Source organism: Dendrobates tinctorius, unplaced genomic scaffold, assembly GCF_039654945.1.
Source record: "Dendrobates tinctorius isolate UK_male_01 unplaced genomic scaffold, ASM3965494v1 ptg000019l, whole genome shotgun sequence".
Lineage (NCBI taxonomy): Eukaryota > Metazoa > Chordata > Amphibia > Anura > Dendrobatidae > Dendrobates > Dendrobates tinctorius.
In genome coordinates, this window is record NW_027361687.1 from 59,384,158 (window position 1) to 59,404,571 (window position 20,414).

At 44.3% G+C, this 20,414-nt stretch overlaps 1 protein-coding gene across 5 annotated transcripts in view; it reads right to left on the reverse strand.

Moving 5' to 3' along the window:
* The window catches only part of ARHGEF11 (Rho guanine nucleotide exchange factor 11), a 173,290-nt gene that overhangs the window by 110,623 nt on the left and 42,253 nt on the right, over positions 1–20,414 (reverse strand). For 3 of the 5 annotated variants that reach the window (XM_073567075.1, XM_073567073.1, XM_073567077.1), the window contains exons 2-3: positions 8,400–8,432; positions 6,041–6,055 (exon numbers count right to left, since the gene is read on the reverse strand). The exons of 1 other annotated variant lie outside the window; for it this stretch is intronic. In XM_073567075.1, coding sequence (XP_073423176.1) covers positions 6,041–6,055; positions 8,400–8,432 — 48 coding nt within the window. The remainder of the gene's footprint in view (positions 1–6,040; positions 6,056–8,399; positions 8,433–20,414) is intronic. One more of the 5 variants, XM_073567074.1, reaches the window with a different exon arrangement.

Sequence of the window (20,414 nt, forward strand, 5' to 3'; positions counted from 1 at the left end):
TAGTGAAGCGATGGCCGGGGGACCACCACAATGCAGGGATACTATGGCACACAAGATCAGGTGCAAACAAAGGTTAAATTTATTTACAGGCAAGGAATGCAGTGTTTAGGAAAATGCAGAAACAGGGATATGCTATGGAAACAGACAATTTACAAGGATAATATTCTCTAGCTGGGCCGTTAAACAGCACGGAGCACCAACTATAACAACTCAGTGTATTTATCCAACTGGCAAGACAATACAGTAATGTATGATGCTACACTAATTATAACCTATCTGGCCTTTGCTAACCAGGCCACATGGCTGCCGTGCTCTATTGCAGCTTATCCTAAACCCTAGCATGTGCACAGAAGGGGTTAACACTCACAGTAGCGTTGGTATGTCAGTCTAATCCCGGGGGCCCCTGCAGCTTTGCAAGATGGTGCGCACTTCTTTCTGGAAGCTCTGCGCAACGTGGTCTTCCCCTTGTGTGCGGGTCCTAAGATGCTCCTAGAAACGGTGGATTCCCTCCTCTAGATTCCTTTCTTGTCTTTTCTTCGTGGATCCTCACGGCAACACAGGAAAGCCACCATTTTATCCACAGAAGAGTTTACAAAGTCTTTCCTTCACAGCTCAGGCATGTCTCCTTCCTGCAAAATTCTCGGCTCCCTCTCTCTCAGAAAAAGCAGCACCTCCCCTCTCCATGCTGGCAGAAGAAACGACACAGTCTTTACTGCAGGGAAGAGCGGACTGTCCCACTGCTCTAACCAAGGGGGTGCTGTCTCTTAAAGTGGCAGCTTGTCTCTATGGTCAATAGCAACGCCACCCCCTTACATGTCTCCCTACTTAAAGATGGTCATCCTTGACCATCACAGCATCAACGTTGCGGTGGGATAGAGACACTTGCAATGCGGAACAGCACCAATAGGGGAGAACACACAAGCTGAGAAACAGACAGACAACATTCTTCTATGTATCGGGCTGGTGGAACCCCTGCAGTAGACCTCTGGGATCTCCAGATGTCTTGACTATCTTCCAGAGGAATACTTGCTGCAGGAGTTGTAGTAAGCACTTGTCTGGACTCATCGTCATGTGGCGGCAGTGGTATCTAAAGAAGATTACCATCTCTATCCGGCTGAGGGCCCCCCACAGTGTCAAGGCTGATCCACCATTCATCATTGATTTCACCAGCAGGCAAGACAGGTTCAGGAGATGGAGCATCACCCTCAAGCGGCACTGGTACAGGACGGGCCTCAGACTTGCATGGCTGCAGCATATTTCTGTGGAGCACTCTAGGGGCGGACGCCGGACCCGATTGTTGTAGGTCCAGACCAACTCTGGCAGGTAGTCTGGCCAGCACGCCTTCATGTCCTCTTCCAACATCCTCAGCATTTGCAGCAAGGTTCGGTTGAAGCATTCACATGCTTCGTTGCCTTGAGGGTGGTAAGGGGTGGTCTGGGACTGCTCGATGCGATACAAACAATACAGTTCTTCCATCACTTTACCTTGGAAACATGCACCTTGGTCAGAGTGGATGCGCTTTGGGCACCCATACACTTGGATGAAGTCTTGACACATGGCCCGCGCCGCCGACTCAGCAGTCTGATCTCTAGTCGGGGTGACTACCGCAAACTTGGAGAAATGGTCGGTCATCACCAAACAGTACTGTGGCCCCCGGTCTGAGTGTCCCATGAGGAGATAGTCGATCATCAATAATTCCAGCGGTTCCTTAGTATGTATGGTCTGGATGGGTGCTCTTTGTTCAGTACTCTTAACGAGGTCTCATACCCGACACTGCCGACAGACCTCTTCTACCACGTACTCCAACCGGGGGCAGTACACGTACCGTTGTAACCACTGGTAGGTCTTTGTGGACCCAAAGTGGGCTCTGAATTCGTGGGCTTCTTTAGCCACTTCTTGGGCCATTCCTCCTGGGATGAGCACCTGCCACCTTACTTCAGTGTCTTTCGGCTGTTGTCTCTTGTGATATAGCACCAATTCTCGCACCTCCAGCCTATTCCCACTGGTGTAAGACATTCTTCATTTCAGCGTCCAGAATTTCCCTCTGTTTGCCTGGCTTCCACTTCTGCGATACAGTTTTACACCAGCCGTTGAAACGTGCCCGGAGTATTGGAGAGCCCGAAGGGCATCCAATTAAACTCGAACAATCCCATAGGGAGGATGAAGGTGGTTTTTTCCTTGTCTTTTTCTGCCACGGCTACTTGCCAGTATCCGCTTGCTAGGTCCAAGGTGGAGAAGTACTTGGCTTTCCCCAACTCTGTCAAGGATTCCTCGATGCGGGGTAACGGGTATGAGTCTCGCACAGTGCAAGCATTGAGTTTCCTGTAATCGACACAGAACCGGATGGTCCCATCCTTCTTCTTGACGAGCACCACTGGGGCCGCCCAGGGGCTCTGACTACTCTGCACTACTCCTGAATCAGTCATCTGCCTGAGTATTGTCTTTACCTCTTGATACATCGTGGGTGGGATTTGCCGGTATCGTTCTCAAATTGGACGAGTGTCCCTGGTCGGTATCTTGTGTGTGATCGCTTCGGTACAGCCAAAATCTTCGGCGTGACAAGCAAATGTGGCCCTATTTTCCCACAGCATAGCTTCTATCGCCTGCATACGCTCAGGGCCTAGGGCCTTCACATCCACTTCCATTTGATCCAGGATGACCCACCCATTCCACTCCGGGGATGGAGTCTCTTTGGGCCCCGCAGTGACTGCCAGAGTCCACCCCATACCTTCTATCGGCGATAAAGACATCTTCTTCTGACTCACCACTTTGCCCTTGTGTAGGTACACCTGGACCAGATCTGTCCCTCGCGGCAAGGTGACCTCCCCGGGGCCCACGTTCAAGGCTCTTATGGGGATGTGTGCGCGCTGGACCACCGCTATCGTACGAGCTATCATGACTTCTTAGTCCGCTCCTCCGCCGACCACAGACTAAACAATCATCTCCAGCCCGTCGAGGTTGCGATGAGCCCCCACTGGAAGGTGTAATATACTTTTTCGCTCGGGAGGCAGGATTACAGGCTCTTTCCCTGGGGCCCTGATGACCCCTACCGTCTAATAAGGCGGCACACTCTTCTGCGTCCCAAATCACTGAAGGGCTTCTTGAGTAGACTTGTGTGTAGCGGCCTTCTTCCAATTACTGGGTCCGCGCTTGGTAAACATTTTCTGATCAAGTTCTCGTAGGATATTCATTCACAGTACTACAGGCACATCTTCTTTGATGGGCTCAGGGACTAGCAGGATCTCTTTCTTTCCCACTTCTTGCCCACAGATTTGAATATTCATCCACACGACCCTTGTGATCGGGATCGGCTGTTGATTGGCATCAACGTCTCCTTCTCTGGCTTGGTCAGGGCCTGAAAATGCTGTTTGAAATAGGATTCTGGCATCGTTGTCACTTGTGACCCAATATCTATCAAGCAATCCACTGGAACACCCTCAGGGGTCGGGCCGAAGAGTGGTTATATGAGTACGATGGGTCAGACTGTTGTTCTCCCATTCTTTGCTCCATCCGGGTTAATTTGTCTTGCATACTGACTGTTACGGTTCTGCAGCACAGGACTAGGGTAGGAGGGGGAAAACTGACCCTGCACTGCGACTAGGCTGATGCCCTACGATGGAGTGGGCGACCCATTCCTTGTGAATAGACTCACCAACGATCCTAGGCTAATCTCAAGTGATGACCTATAGATAGGGGGAAGGGGGTCCCTGAAAGATATAAGGACTGGGTACAAAAACGGGTCATCTCCTAACAGAAAACACAATGAATGCTGCAGAAACAAACTGGAAACAGAAACTAAGACTAGCAGAACCAGAGGTCCCAGAACTGCACTAATTTAACACACAGAAAGCAAAGCAAGATTCCAAGCCAGACATCAAGCGGATTAACACTGTTGTCCAGCAAGAAATGGGAGACAGGTGCAGGCTAATAAAGGGTGATACAATCACCTGACCAAAGGCAAACCCAGCACCAGGGGAAAAAGACCAGCAGCCAGAACACTATAAGAAAATGTCAGATAGTCACAAACTGAGCAGATTCTGACACTGAGAAGAGACTGCTGCAAGTCTTGCACTACCTGGACCAGTGCCTCCAGATGATTTGGGTCCCCTCTGGTATCGGCACCCTGGACACGCATCACCCCAGATGCGTAGCTGTCTTCCTTGCTTTGGGACACTGCTTCTGCCAGGATTTGATGGATTGAATGAGCCGTATCTGCACGGACCTGTTCTGACAGTGCTCTCATCAAGGATGTGTTGTGCAGTCCCAGAATGAATTGTTCCCGGAGTATCCGGTCTTTGGAGCCCATGCCACCGAGCCCATCCATCTCTTTTCTCTGCACTTCTGCCAACACTTCTTGCAGTGCTGTCACATACTGGGAGATCCCTTCCTCTTCCCACTGCAGTCTAGAGAAAAATTTGGCGCAAAGGTGTCCAGCGCTAGCAGTCTTACCGTACATCTCTTCCAAGAATTTCACTAACTCCTTCAGGGTACTACGGGTGAGTTCTGGCTGTAGACAGACGTTTTTATGGGCCTCTCCCTCCAAGGCAGTCAACACAATGTCCACTTCAAGGTCTGTGCTGATGTTATAAATCTTCAGGGTGCTTTGCAGCTGGGACACCCAATCAGACAGGGGCATATTATTGCCGTCAAACTTTGGAAGCAGACTAAATATGGTGCCCATAGGGAGTGTCCTTGCAGGGGTTCCACCAATGCCCACAGCATCACCCACTAACACTAGCACTCTTGCCGTTGCCGCCTGCTGCCTGCATCTTGGTGACAGCAACCCTGCTCGCAGCGCCACTTGAAGCGATGGCTGGGGGACCACCACAATGCAGGAAGACTACGGCACACAAGATGAGGTGCAAACAACAAAGGGTTAATTTATTTACAGGCAAGGAATGCAGTGTTTAGGAAAATGCAGAAACAGGGGTATGCTATGGAAACAGACAATTTACAAGGATAATATTCTCTAGCTGGGCCGTTAAACAGCATGGAGCACCAACTATAACAACTCAGTGTATTTATCCAACTGGCAAGACAACACAGTAAAGTAATGTACGATGCTACACTAACTATAACCTATCTGGCCTTTGCTAACCAGGCCACATGGCTGCCGTGCTCTATCTATTGCAGTCTATCCTAAACCCTAGCATGTGCACATAATGGGTTAACACTCACAGTAGCCTTGATATCTCAGTCCAATCCCAGGGGCCCCTGCAGCTTTGCAAGATGGTGCGCACTTCTTCCTGGAAGCTCTGTGCAACGTGGTCTTTTCCTTGTGTGCAGGTACAGTGATGCTCCCAGGAACAGTGGATTCCCTCCTCTGGATTCCTTTCTTGTCTTTTCTTCGAGATCCTCACGGCAACACAGGAAAGCCACCTTGTTATCCACAGAAAAGTTTACAAAGTCTTTCCTTCACAGCTCCAGGCACTTCTCCTTCCTGCAGAATTTTCGGCTCCCTCTCTCTCACAGAAAAAGCAGCCCCTCCCCTCTCCATGCTGGCAGAAGGAACCACACAGTCTTTACTGCAGGGAAGAGTGGACTGACCCACTGCTCTAACCAAGGGGGAGTGCTGTCTCTTAAAGTGGCAGCTTGTCTCTACGGTCAATAGCAACGCCACCCCCTTACATTAGCAACCAGTCTGTTAGCAGTTTAGGTATGCTGGCACTTAGCATGGGAACTCTAGTAGGCCCAAATTGGGACAGTAAAATAGAAAAAGGGGGTTGTTAGGCAATTTTGGCCATAGCAACCAGTCCATCACTAGTTGTTTAGGTGTGCTGCCATAGTTTTTAAAGTGGGGACTCCAGCAGGCCCAAACAGGACACTATGACAGACCATGGATGGTTAGGGCCACCATATTTGTTTTCCTAAGAAAAGACTGAGTTCTCTCATTTTTCTGGTCCATTGATGTTAAAAATCCTATAAGGGCAGTTATTAATTAAGATAGTGAGTAAAATGGGAAACATTCACAAGTCATCGGGATGAAGGGATATGGGGGCATTCACTTCACATGCAATAAACATCGACAGTCAAATCTTACCAGGCTGCAATGGGGCTGATATAGGCGGATGAGACAGCGGCAGAGGTGAAATGGACGAGAGAAAGACAGACACAAGTTAGTAACAGACAACAGGCATCACCTCAATGTGTGGGCAAAAAAATGAGTGTTTACACAAAGATGGCTTCTTCTGTATGAAGTTACCCACTGGCCTTATCACGTAAAATGGCCAGGTTTCCCAAAGCAAAAGTTAAAATTATGGTTGCTATTGGGCTAAAGGGCCATACTGTACATGTCGGCATCTAGACAATTTGGTGAAACATCATAAAGGGGGTACGTTTTTTCAACAAGAATATTCTTTAGTATTTTTAACTGGTTTTGGAGTCCTTTCATGTTTTTTTTTCTAATCCTAAACAGAGCTGCCTTCAAAAGTCTTCACTTGCACTTGGCTAGAGACAACAATATAGCTCTATCCCGTTGTCAGACACGTGACCTAATGGATTCATTAAAAGAAATCGTCACAATCCTGAAATTGGCTTCAGACATAGAACGAGAAGAAATTGTGTAGCTTAAAGCAAACTTGTCACCAGGTTTGGCCGATATAAGATGCGGCAACTGCCTTTCAGGGCCTATACTCAGCATTCTATAATGCTGTAGATAAGCCCTCGAACCGACCTGCAAGATAAGAAAAATAAGTATTATTATACTCACCTGGGGGGGGCGGTCCGGTGGGTGTCGCAGGTCCGGCTTCTTCTTGCGATGCTGCCCTCCTATTTGGTTCACGGCTCCCCAGGATCGCGCTCCGGAGCAGGCGTACTTATCTGCCCTGTTGAGGGCAGAGCAAAGTACTGCAGTGCGCAGGCGCTGGGAAAGGTCAGAAAGGTCCGATGCCTGCGCACTGCAGTACTTTCCTCTGCCCTCAACAGGGCAGATAAGTACGCCTGCTCCGGAGCGCGATGCCGGAGAGCCATGAAGCAATGAGAGGGCGGCATCACAAGAAGATGGGAGGCGCCGAACCTGGACCTGTGACTCCCATCGGACTGGACCTCTCCCCGGGTGAGTATAATAAAACTTATTTTTCTTATCTTTCAGGTCGGATCGATAAGCCCTGAAAGGCAGTGGCCACATGTTATATCAGCCAAACCTGGTTCCCTTTAAGACCGATACACACTTATGGCCACCAAGTCACGCATGTATTAGGCAAACTGGGCCAGGTCCCCTATTTCCTTATGGGCCCCTCCTAGATTAAATCTACTAAGCATGTACTGCCCTAAGCTATTACGGCGGTATTACTTGGAAACCGAATGGTGGTATTATTTAGGCAATGGATGGCATGATTGTTTGGAAATTCTTGGCCATTTTCATGTCGGCACTATATCATATTATTTTAAATAATATTTGGGTACTGTATGGTGGTATTATTTCAGCAATAGATGGCATAATTGAATGTCAATTCCAGAACACTGCTTTCTTGGCACTAATGGTAGTCTGATTTCAAAACTCCACAGGAAGTAAGATTTAGGCACTTTATAGCGGTATTATTTGGGCACTAGATGGCAGCATTGAGTGATAGTTATAGGTCATATTTATGTGAGTACAATATAGCAGTATTAACTAGATGACAGTACTGTTAAAAAATAATAGGTAACGTGGACACTATATGGCAGTACTTTTTGGGCACTAGATGACATTGTGTCGGAATTACAGGATATAGTTACATGGACACTAGATGGTAGTTTTTGAATACTATAAGGAAGCATTATTTAGGCATTGGATGGCAGTATTCTTGGGAAACTATATGTCATGGTTAGGTGGGCACTAGATGGTAGTTTTTCAATACTATAAGGAAGGATTTAGGCATTACATGGCAGCATTGTTGGGAAATTATAGGTCATGGTTAGATGGGCACTATATGGTAGATCTGAATACTATATGGAAGTATTATTTAGGCATTAGATGGCAGTATTGCTAGGAAATTAGGTTATGTGGGCATTATATGGTAGTATCATTTGAAAACTCTGTGGATGTGAGATTTAGACAATGTGGGGCAGAAACATTTGAGCTCTAGCTAGCAGAAATGTGTGGGAATTATAGGACCTGGTTATACTGGACCTATTTGGTAGTATTATTTACAAACTCAATAGAGGTAGTTGCTTATGCGTTTTATGGCAGTACTATGTGAGCAGTAAATGGCAGTATTCTAGGGGCATTCTATGAAAGCAGTATTTGCAAGTGTAAGGCAGAATTCTTCAAGATGGGAATAGTAGGGTGGGGAATGACCATAGCTTCCGAACACCACCACATTGACAATATAAGATTTTTCTTACATTTTCAGCATGCTGCAACTTATGGTTCCACAACACAATAAGACACAAGCACATACAGACAAGTTCCTACATACCTTGGCAAATGAGAGTGTCTTTTAGAAGGCACTCTGTGACACCAAAAAAGTGGACAGCAGATCCCATGGAGGCACAGAAGAGAAAGAGAAACAGACAGGTATGACAAGAGACAGCGTGAGAGACACAGAGACAGATGTGACTGCAGGCTAGCTCAGATATGTACAGGTAAAATGGTTAATACAAAAAAAATCAGATGTCAAGTGTGAGACATGAGCAAGACTGTTTGCAAGAGTGCTCAGTGTATGCAGATGGGAGGCAGGAAATCCAGAACAGAAGTTACACAGTGACAAACACTTAAAGAGACAGGAACACATGTTAAGTGAAACCAAGAAAAAAAAAAAAAGCAGAGGAATCCTGAGAGAACGTAGTTAAAACTTTTTTTGTAATCTGGTTTAATTAAAAACTCTGCAACGATTGCCTAATGCTGGCTGCAGAATGAGTTAATTGAAGATCTGTCAGTGAACTCATTCTGAAAATCCAGTAAGAGAATTTTTTAACTCTTGTACCGGTCATCTTTTTAGCTCTTCTGAGCTGATGTATGACCACAGACGACATCAAAGTAGAATATGCGGGAAAACAAAGCCAACAGGTGCAAACATATTCATTATAAAAAAAAAAAATAGAATTTCAAAAATTATTTGTAGCTTAGAATACATGCATTTAAGTAAAAAAAAAAAAATGGCCTTGGAGGTAGACATTCACACATCATGTGACTGGGCAGCAGAGATCAGCTCAGTAGCAGAGGATCGGGAACGTGACTTGCCAAATTTTACAAGACATGCGTGGCACCTACACTAATAAACAGACAACAAATATAGGGACGGTCGGTAAACACAACTCTTCATAGTTCTGTATTTTACAGAGTTTTAAGTCCTCTTATAGTTCCCTTATCTCCAGACTGTGGTACTTCAAATCGGTCGTCAACCACTTGACTTCCTCTCATCCGCCCCTGATAGAGAGAGACGGTCCTAAATTTGGGGAGCTCAGACATATCAGGATTTCAACAGTATCATTGGGGCACAGATACAGATTAACACAATGGTGGAGCAGGCAGCCATCTGATGAGACTGATGGACCTTCAAGTCACATTACAGTCTCAGGTTAAATGACTGGGTAGCAGAGACCAGCTCAGTAGCAGAAGGGCTGGAGTGGATCGGACACACATGCAAGTGTGATGCTTCTGTTTGTAGGGAGAGTCTCACTGTTAAGATTTTATACCCCGTGCATAGCTAGGTTGGGGGGGCATCATACGGTGAGAGAGGCACTATACTGTGTGCACGAGAAGCTGAGGGGGCATCATAATGTGTGCACTGGAGGGCACCATAGTGTGTAGGGGTCAGTAGTGGCATCATCTTGCTGTATGAAGAAGTTTTGAGGGCACCACACCAGGTGGGGGGAGGCCGTGGTGACATCATACTGTGTGTGGGGGGAATGTACTGTGTGTGGGGCAATGTACTGTGTGTGGGGCAATGTACTGTGGGGGCATCATACTGTGTGGGGGGCAATGTACTGTGGGGGCATCATACTGTGTGTGGGGCAATGTACTGTGGGGGCATCATACTGTGGGTATGGGAATGGATTATGCATTGTGGGGACATCATACAGTGTGTGGATAAAATGTACTGTAGAGACATTACACTGTGTGGGGATATTATACTGTGTGTGGAGGAAATGTAATGTGGGGATAGAGTGTGTGTGTGTGTGTGTGTGTGTGTGTGTGTGTCTGTGTGTGTGTGTGTGTGTGTGTGTGTGTGTGTGTGTGTTGTACTCTGGAGACATCATACTGTGGGTCATCATAATGTGTGAGGCATCTTACTGTGATGGGCACTTTGGGGGCCATGAAAGCATATCCCTACTATGTGGGAAAAAAACGGGCATCTTGACATGCAATATTTCTTTGTGAGCACATATAAAGGACTAGGCAAGGAAAGGGAAGTGGCTTATGGTAAAAATAAAAATTGCCATTGTTATTTAGACACTGAAATTGGGAGATATGGTGACCACCACTGAAGAACATGAAGCTATATGTACAGAGGTGGTCACCAGAACCAAAGTCAGACAACAGTCATACTGTAGCTTTCAGTTAAACAATCAGGACAAGAAAAAAAAAAAGTTGAGATGCGAGAAAGATGGGACATTGTGCTCAGAGTACTAAAAGCGACGGATACCAAAGATGTCATACAGCAGACGGGAACAGGCCTTAATTTTTTTAATTAACGACAGGATGAAGCATAGAATTTGGCCCCGGCCACATCACAGTTTCATAGGGCTGCACAACCTAAGCTCTCGATCCCTACATGCAGAGATTTGAGGTCTCCCGGCGTACCAACTGAAGAGGACCTCATTCCCCACTGTGTTTGTAGATTTTAGAAATTCTTTGGCAAAAAAATAAAATCACACAAGGTTCCCGTGGACCAGGCCTACATGAGGAACTTAATTCTTTTTTTGGAAATATTTTTTGTCAACATTGTTATGTCAAGGTAAGACAAGGTGAAATTTTCATGGACTGCATCGATTTCTTTCTCAGGACAGAATTATTGGGATAAAGGAGAAGATCTTGAGCTAAAAACATGACGCTACCCAAATTAAAGTCTGTTTAATATGGGAATTATTATTCAGCATTATTTCAGTAGTGAAACAAAAACATCCTCTTACGTAGACTCAAATGTTTGAGACATTCCTCAAGGTCAAGGAGAAAGATCTAAAGAGGATCACAGGGATCAAGATAAATCCTAAATTTATACTGTGACCAAGGCAAGGGTGCACGTACAATAAAGGCAGAACCATGCAGCTTCTAAAGAGGAGGCAAAATTCTGGATGGTCCTTATTCTATTGCAAAACTCCCATCTGTTTAGAAGATACAGCTCACTGCTCCACCACACACCCTATGACATCATAATGTTGTGGTCCACACAAAGCCACAGAAAGAACAGATCAGAGAAGACCGGCTATGATGAACAAGGGATTGGGAGACTAATTTTTATTTTTTAGGGTGCTATTTCTCTCCGGAGGCACTAAGGTCCGGGGCATCATAAATGTGAAGTGACACTACAAGGAGATTTTTAATGTCCATGGATATTGTACTGCCATAGAAGGCTCTATAAAACTTTAAGAGGAGCCCAATGGGGCATCGTCACAGAGGGTGGAAGCCAAGGGGGCATCGTCACAGAGGGTGGAAACAATGGGTGCCTCACTACTCTGAGGGGGTGCATAAAGGGCATTTTAAATGTATAAGGATACGATTACTGGGTACCACCTAAAGAGGCCACTATGAAAAGTAATAGTCCACAAAGAGGCATAATAACTGAGTTGGGGGCACAAAACTGGTCATCCGTAGACTAGGAGGTGACTGTGTAAGGATGTATCACTACTATGATGGGGTCCCAAGAGGGCATCATGACTGATGGGGATATAAGGGGGCATCACTACTGTGAGAGGACATTAGAGGGACATTTTTTTAAGTGTATGGATACTGCGCCACCAAACAAGGCTCTATGAAAGTGTAAGAGGCATAGAGGGCCATCGCATCAGAGAGGGGAACCCAAGTAGACTGTCACATAGAGGGGAGTCTAAAAGGGCATCGCCACTCCAAGTGAAGAACCCAAGAGTGCATCTCTACTGAGATATAGAACTAAAGGGGAATCAACACTGTAGGGAGACATGGATGGGGCATTAATACTGCAAAGGGGACCTAAAGAGGCATCACTATTGAGAGATGACACTAAAAGGGCATCAATGCTGTGAGCAGAAACAAGAAATGAGCATTAATATTGTGAAGGGTCATCACTACGGTGAGTTTGTGTAATAAGGACATTTTTAATGTGTAATGATATGATTACTGTGTGCCACCCAAAGAAGGCACTCTGTAGTAATGGCGCATGAAGAGGCATTATTCCTGTTGAGGGAAGGTATTAACAGGCCAGCTGGACAATATGAGGTAATACTGTGATCGTATCGCTGTGTGAGAAGATACTAAAGGAGATTATGACTACTGTAAGGGGGGCCTAAGAGGGCATCATAACTGTGAAGGGGATCTAAGGGAGCATCACTATTGTAAGGAGGACTCAAGGGGGTAGACTAGAGGACATAAGAGGGGATCATTAAGGTTACTATTACTGTGTACCATGCACAGGGGGCACTTTGAAAGTATATGGGAGATATAGTGACAGGGATTGGGCAGGATTAGATGCCGTGGAGGACTAAGTTTGGATGTGATATTGTTACTTCATACATATCCTAACTAAAGCAATTATTGTGTTGCATAAGATAAGGCAAAATCAACTACAGCACCACCCTTGTATTCAGACCATATAAGGTATTGCAGGTAAACCGTTTTATTAATATATATGACTTGGCTCATGTATATGACACAGAGCTCGGCTACATTGGTCATAGACTACAAATACCAGGCAGGTTAATTGGCCTTGTTGCAAAACCATCTTATCCTCTATCCCAAGTGCCCTTATTAATCCTATACAAATCTGAAAGTCTTGCAGGAAATGAGTGCTAAAGATTCAACTAATTAAGAATATCATACGGCCCCCTAGCAGCAAGTGTGTCGGCTATACAAACATTCAATATTCCTGTACTACAGAGAGGCCATCTTGGCGATGAAAACCATCACTCATTCCGAAATCGATAGACAATGAGGAAGCAAAATTTAATTCAAGGACGCAGTAGGATCATTAGCAGATTACTTGGGGGGAAAAAAAAAATCAGAAACCCTCATTGGTCCCCATTGAGCTCTTACGTTCTAGTGACCCAGCTCACCCAGTAATTGGTTGAGCAGGCATTACTAGAGTCCCAACTGGCTACCTTTGTTCGCCCCAAAGATTTAGGTTGTAAAAGTAAACAAAGGGGACTTGTCGCTTGCATTTTTTTTTTCTTAATTAAATGTCGCTGTTCTCCTGAATCCGGTGAAGTTTCCCTTTTGTTCCTGGGCTTCTTGGTTCCTGAGATATGACCCACTCTTGACTGTATATAAATTTAGTCTTTTGGCCAATTAGCAACTTTGTCAAGGCCACACCCACTGAGAAGATTTAATGACCACACATACTTTGTTAAAAAAAGACTAGATTAACATACTGGGAAATTGGGGCCATATCTAAGGAACGGAGAGGAGTAGGAACAAAAGGAAAGCATCAATGGATTCAGGTGAACAGCAGCATTTATAACAGGTTAAAAAAAAAGTACATGTCAGGTCACTTTAAAATTTACCTAAAACTCAATGGCTACCCTCCTATCTACAAACCATGGAAAATATCCAGCATAGGTCTGTTATTTACAGGGTGGCCCCTTATGCTATAAGGATACAGTTTAAAGTAGCATTGCCCAATAGAAGTAAACAAAGATGCCTAGCAAGACAATCTCACACACCCCCGAGATGGCAGCAGCCAAGTGAGGGGAATTTTCTAATAATTCATAAAAGTATTTTCCGTCTCCCCCTCGCCGCCACCTCTACAGTAGTCATTAGTTCAGACTGCATTTCTGCAAGGCCCAGCATATAGAGAGCGTGGGTAGTAGGTAAAAATATACAAACACCCAGGAGTGAAGAGAAGGAGGACTGAGTACACACAGCAGTGCCAGAGTGGTTAACCCTGTGGGTGCAAACTTCTGTGTATCCTAAACCTGGTGCATGTGTCAAAATTTGCTACCTGGGTCAAGGTGCAATCAAATGTAAACTCTAATTAAAAACTCCAAACTTAATAGTGCAGTTTGTAAAAAGTTGCTCTGCTACTTGTTAAAGAGACTAGAACATGTACAGCAATGCTCCACGGGAAAAACATGCATATTAGGCAATACTATGGGGACTTCACCAGTGGGCATGACCATGGCCAGCAGACGGACCTTTCTTGGTGTGAACAATCTAATGTTGTCGGTGGTCCTTTCTGGCAAATTTCTAAAAATCTAAGTTAAAAATTAAAGTAGACTAATGCATCAAAACTGTCTTATAAAAGCGCGAGTGTTAACTTATTCATACGAAGCTACAGGTGCCACTCAAAGCACATTGCTGAAAAATATTTCCATAGCCACCCCTCTACACATCGTTTCTGGACCCCAGGTAAAAATCTCCATGGAACACAGGAGGTCCTAGGAGGCTTCAGCGTTGCCTAGAATATTTGCCAACTCTTCCAGGATTTCAGGAGCTGTTTCCTTTCCTTCAAGAGTCTTTTGAAAGTTCTGGGAGAGTTGGAAAGTATGTGGCAAAAACGCTTGTATCTCATCCATATCAACCATCAGAATTCAGATATAATAGTGGCTAGTGCTACATACAGTATACAGAGCTGCTTATTTATATACACCCTGTACCAGTGGCTTCCTTTGACACACTATTAATGCCAGATTAAGACCTTCTTCCTCTTGAAGCAATTTATCAAATGATCCTTACTGATCACGACCGAATGCATCCGGATATAAGACTTGGAGCACTCTAAGAACAAGTTATGCAGAACGTTTCATAACGTGAAGGGAAAGTGTTTATTTTGGCTTGTGAATTATAGTGTTAGGGAAACCATAATGATCTATAATGATAATTAAGACATTTACCCATCACCTGTTAAGTCACCATGATTTCTGGAAAAGAAAACACAGTCATAAGTCTTATTGGGCAGAGGCCACCAGGATCTACCGATCCTCTTGAGCTTTGTTCAGTTGGATGGATGGAGAGCCTCGATTAACATCAACTTTGGGCATCTCTAGAGATGTTTCATTAGGTTGAAATCCAGACTCTGGCTCAAGTACATTCATGGACTGGTCCAAAATCCACAACTTCTGGGTTCGGTCTAAGGGTCAACAACCAAATAAATGTATGCAAATTAACCAACTGCGAGAAGGAAGACAACTAGGATTCGAGTTGTAAGTCAATATACAACCCAATAGAAGTCTTGAAATACGAATGCAGAAACCAGCGATACCCATCTGTTGTCAACTAGTTTGAGGTTCTTGTCCATCATTAGTACTGAGGCGGGTACTGGTTAGCTAAACGTGTAGCATCTCTACGGGTTTAATGGTAGCTATCTATAGAAGGAAAAAAAATTATAACAATATATAATCTAAGATCTAGAGACAGTTTCATCAAAGGTCATTCTTAAACTAGTCTCTCAGTTCTTGCAGCTTCAAGACATATCCACAGCATGGTGAGATCACCATTCATATTTTATGGTAGGGATCGTATTAGCCAGGTGAGAAGTGGTTTTGGCTTCCTTCCAAAATTGCATGGCATTCCGACCAAAGAGTTGACTTTTTGCCTCTCATGGTTTTGGTGTTCAAGAAGGATTATGTAGGAAACTTGAAGTGCGCTGCCCTATACCTTTTTCTAAGACGAGGCCATCTACTGGATACCATACCATAAAAGTCCAAATTGGTTGAGTGTTGCAGAGACGGTCATCCATATGGAACCCACTGCCTTTTTCACACAATTCTGAAGCTTTGGTTTGTGGCCACGTCCTTAAAAGGGATTGTCTTTCTATGAGATACTATAAAGTTAATTATATAGATGAGAAATACGACTGCTTCACCTGGTGGTAGAAGTGTATAGTAATGTGCATGTCCACCAAATTAATGAAGTTCTGGTGGATACAAATGCACAGTTACTCTCCCTACAAGCCACTCTCTGCCACAGAGCCTACCAACAGACACAGATTTCTGCCTTGAAAACACTGGAGAAACAGCTCAATGATGATTAATAGAAAGAAAACTTTAGAATTAGGAAAATTCTATTTGGCTAACAGAGGGAATATAGGGGGTGAATAATTTCTAAATGCTCTGCATGGAATGACATACATATGCAAGGTGTATCAGACTTTTAGTTGTTACAGCATACTCCTGGCCTAGAGGGTTGAAGACTTTGGGCAAACATGCACACAAACCCGGCTGAGTCAACAATATGTTTGCCACCATGGCAGGGGTTAACCCTATGAATGTTTGCATAGGCATGCTAAGAAGGGTCTCACAGGACAATGTCACAAATCCAGACCTTTGTGTCTGCCATGGTACCTAGGTAACAAGCTAACACCCTCCACCCCCTTTTTAACTTATGACTCAAGACTCCAAGAATGAGGCCCTGAATTCCCATCTCATCATTTTCCCATAGGACATACAGGGAATAGCGAATGGGTGGGTCATTCGTCCACCATATCAAAAGTAGGGCTAACTTATGGAGTTAATAAACATATTTACATGTCAAGCGCCCCTCAGTTTGGTCCTACGGCGTAAAGATTCATCCCTGTAATTAAGAAGAGGCCATCCTCAACGTAGAGTCAGACATTTATACTGTATAAAAGCCCAGTGTGGTATTATTCCCCATCCCGATGTCACATCTTGCAGACTATGTCCAACTAATAAGTCATTGATGAAAGAATGATGTGAGCCAAAAGTCAAGAACCACCCAAAGCTCTTTCAACCAATTACAAAATATTTAGATTGTGTTCTGTCCTAATAAGTCAGGGCTCCTCCTTTTATTGGTTCCCATGATAATGTCATAGATATTAGGACAAGAGGACTGGGCCCTTAAGGTCCCCATGACGATTAATGTTGGCCAAGGATCATATCTGTATAGCGATCTCCCCAACTCTCCTTTGACAGAAGATGATGTTGGAGAATTGTTGATCTCAATGTTTGATTGTTTAGCATCTGCGAGAAATTAGTCACTGCCGGAGGTGTTTGGTTCACCTCTAGCTCCTACCAAGCATTAACGAGGACTTTGGAGTAGGAGATCTACTGCCGATGCGGATATTGTGGTCCTTACTTAGACCATGAATCTTGCATGTGTGTAAATAAGCTTAGATAGCTTTGCCAACAACTATCGCTCCAGACTATTGAATGAACACTCAGTTGGAGGAGTATTGAAGCTTTCTCAATTGGGAGGGTGGGTTAAGCCATTACTAGAGACGAGCATATCAATTCACGGAACCCTGGTCCACCAGCCACGTCTATATTCCATGGACACCAGTTGGGAGCCCTGTGAACCACATCCTACCTGTTATAAACCCCAGCATGAAACAATGCATGTGTGACACTGCAATGATTATGTTGCATTAGACCTATAATCAGAAAAAGTGCAGGTGATACTGTAAGGAGGTGTTAATGTAGTGTATGTTATAATGTCCCTGTGCTTTGCCTGTCATGTCTGTAGTGTATCTAAAAACAAAAAACACAAACATCCTGAACTAAAAAGTAAAAAATATACTGCAAATAATGCATAAAGGTAATAATAATATTAAGGGTATTTAGTAAACATAATTTTGATCAAAATAATGTACAAGCCATCCCGCCGCATGGTAATGCGCACGTCAGCGCAAAAAAAAGCATGCGTTTTTTTAAAAAAAACATGCGCAAAACCGCAAAAAAACGCACACAAACGCATGATGCGTTTTTTATGTGCGTTTGCACTGGGCACGGTGCGCAGCGCAAACAAACGCAAGTGTGAAAGTAGCCTAACTATCGGCATGCACAGCCCTGCCACCCGGCCGCTATGGGTCCCTGAGCAGTAAGGGGGGTGGGGCCCAGTGCAGCAGGTGCGATAACACCACTACTGTAACTGTCAAAGGAGCACACAGGGCATTGTTACTTTCTAGGGGACAAAATGTGGGCACTGTTTTCTAGGGCACTTGCACTTGGCATTACTATATTCTAGAGGGTTGCTTTAGAATTTAGAGGGCACAGAGAACCACACAGTAGTGTCTTCTCAAGCTCAGCTTGAGAAAGGACACGTCGAATTCGAAACACGTAGCTATTCAGGATGTCTACATCATGTCTGTCATCATTTTCTAATTTTTGCTAAATAAAATTGATTTTATAAGAAGCTGGAACAACACCCATTTTTCTAGACTATTGGGACTATTGCTTTAAAAATTTCCAGCTTTTCGGGCAATTTATAGAAGACCTAATATCAATGGAAAGCCAAGAAAAAAATCATTTTCGCATTTTCCACAACCACAAGCCTACAAGCTTTGCAAAGACTATAATTACAGAGGGGAAAGGATGTGTAGGCAAGATACTGTTCCGTCATCTCAGCATTATATGGTTCATCCTCCTAAGTAACAGTCCAGTGGCCAAAAACATCAAATCTAAGGGACTTGTTAGAGATTAAAGAATCATACAAGGGTAAGGAAAGCCTCCTTGGAGATCTTAAAGGTGCCACATGCTAGTTGTAGCCACCCAGTGTTTCCTGTAAGTGTCAACGTACCCATGTTCTTGTGCTCATTTTCACTACCATTTTGAAAAGCATGACTTCAAATATCAGTGTTGAGATCCATTTTCTAAAAACCTCCAAAATTATTAGTAGATTCCGGATTCAACCGAGTCCAAATCAAGGTTTTTGGACTCTAGGTATTAAACTTTTAAACAATGTGGAGTATGCTGATAGACTGTGGCACTCTGGGCTGCATTGGAAGTGTTTGGGTCTTTGGGGAATGTACAGCTGAAACCAAAAGTTTACATACACTATAGACAAACACACATATGCATGTTTTTCTGACTATCTGACAATATATCATAATAAACCTTTCCTGTTTTTGCTCAATTAGGATTGCCATAATTATCAATACTAGCCAAATGCCAGAATAATGAGAGAGAATGTTTTAAAGCAAACCTGTCACCTGTTTTGGCCACTATAAGATGCAACCACTGCCTTTCAGGGCTTCTCTATAGCATTCTATAATGCTGTAGATAAGCACCTGGTCCGACCTTAAAGAAAAACGACTTTCATTATACTCACCCGGGGGGGGGGGCAGTTTGCTGTCCGGTCCGATGGGTGTCGCAGGTCCAGGTCTGGCGCCTCTCATCTTCTTGCGACGCCGTCCTCCTGCTTGCTTCATTGCTCCCCGGCATCGCACCTTGAGGGCAGAAAAAATTCTTACAGTGCGCAGGCGCTGGTCCTCGCTGACCTTCTCCAGCGCCTGCTCACTGCAGTACTTTGCTCTGCCCTCAACAGGGCAGATAAGTACGCCTGAGCAGGAGCGCAATGTCGGGGAGCGATGAAGCAAGCAGGAGGGCAGCATTGCAAGAAGATAGGAGGCGTCAGGCCTGCGACACTCATTGGACCGCTTCGGACCCCAACTTATTTTTTTTTTATCTTGCAGGTCGGACCGGGAGGTTTATCTACAGCATGATAGAATGCTGTAGATAAGCCCTGAAAGGCAGTGGCCGCATCTTATAGCAGCCAAAACAGGTGACAGGTTCCCTTTAAGGCATTTTTATATTACTTACTGCACAGTCAAAAGTTTCTTTTCATTTCACTAGTATTTGGTACCATTGCCCTTAAACTGAGTGACTTGGGTCAGATGTTTGGAATATGCTTACACAAGTTTCTCACAATAGTTGGTCGGATTTAGGACCATTCCTACTTACAAAACTGGTGTAATAGATCCAGGTTTGTAGGTCGCCGCCTTGTTCCTAAAAGCCTTTTCAGCTTTGCCCATAAATTTTCAATATTACTGAGATCAGGGCTTTGTGATCGCCACTCCAAAACATTGACTTTGTTACCATTTTGGCAGTATGCTTCAGGTCATTGTCCATTTGGAAGACCCATTTCCGCCCAAGCTTTAGTACAGCCACATAATATTCTTTTCTCATGATGCCATCTATTTTGTGAAGTGCACCAGTACCTCCTGCAGCAAAACAATCCCAAAACAAGATGCTGCCACCCCCGTGTTTCACAGTTGGGATGGTGTTCTTAGGCGTCCAAGCTTTTCCCTTTTTCCTCCAAACAAAACGATGGTCATTATGCCAAAAAAGGTCAATTTTAGTTTCATCAGACCACAGGACATGTCTCCAAAAATTAAGGTCTTTGTTCCGGTGTGCATTTGCAAACATTAATCTGGCTTTTTTATGTTCAATCTATTTTATTAAACATTTTACAAACAAAAAATATATTATATGAAAAGTGGTAATATATAGAATCATAGAAAATATCTAGTATTCAAAATGAGAATACAACCTTTTAAACAGTAAGTCAAACATACCAAGTCAGACAATAACAGTAACCATATGGCAAACGCCAACAAGGTATTCAA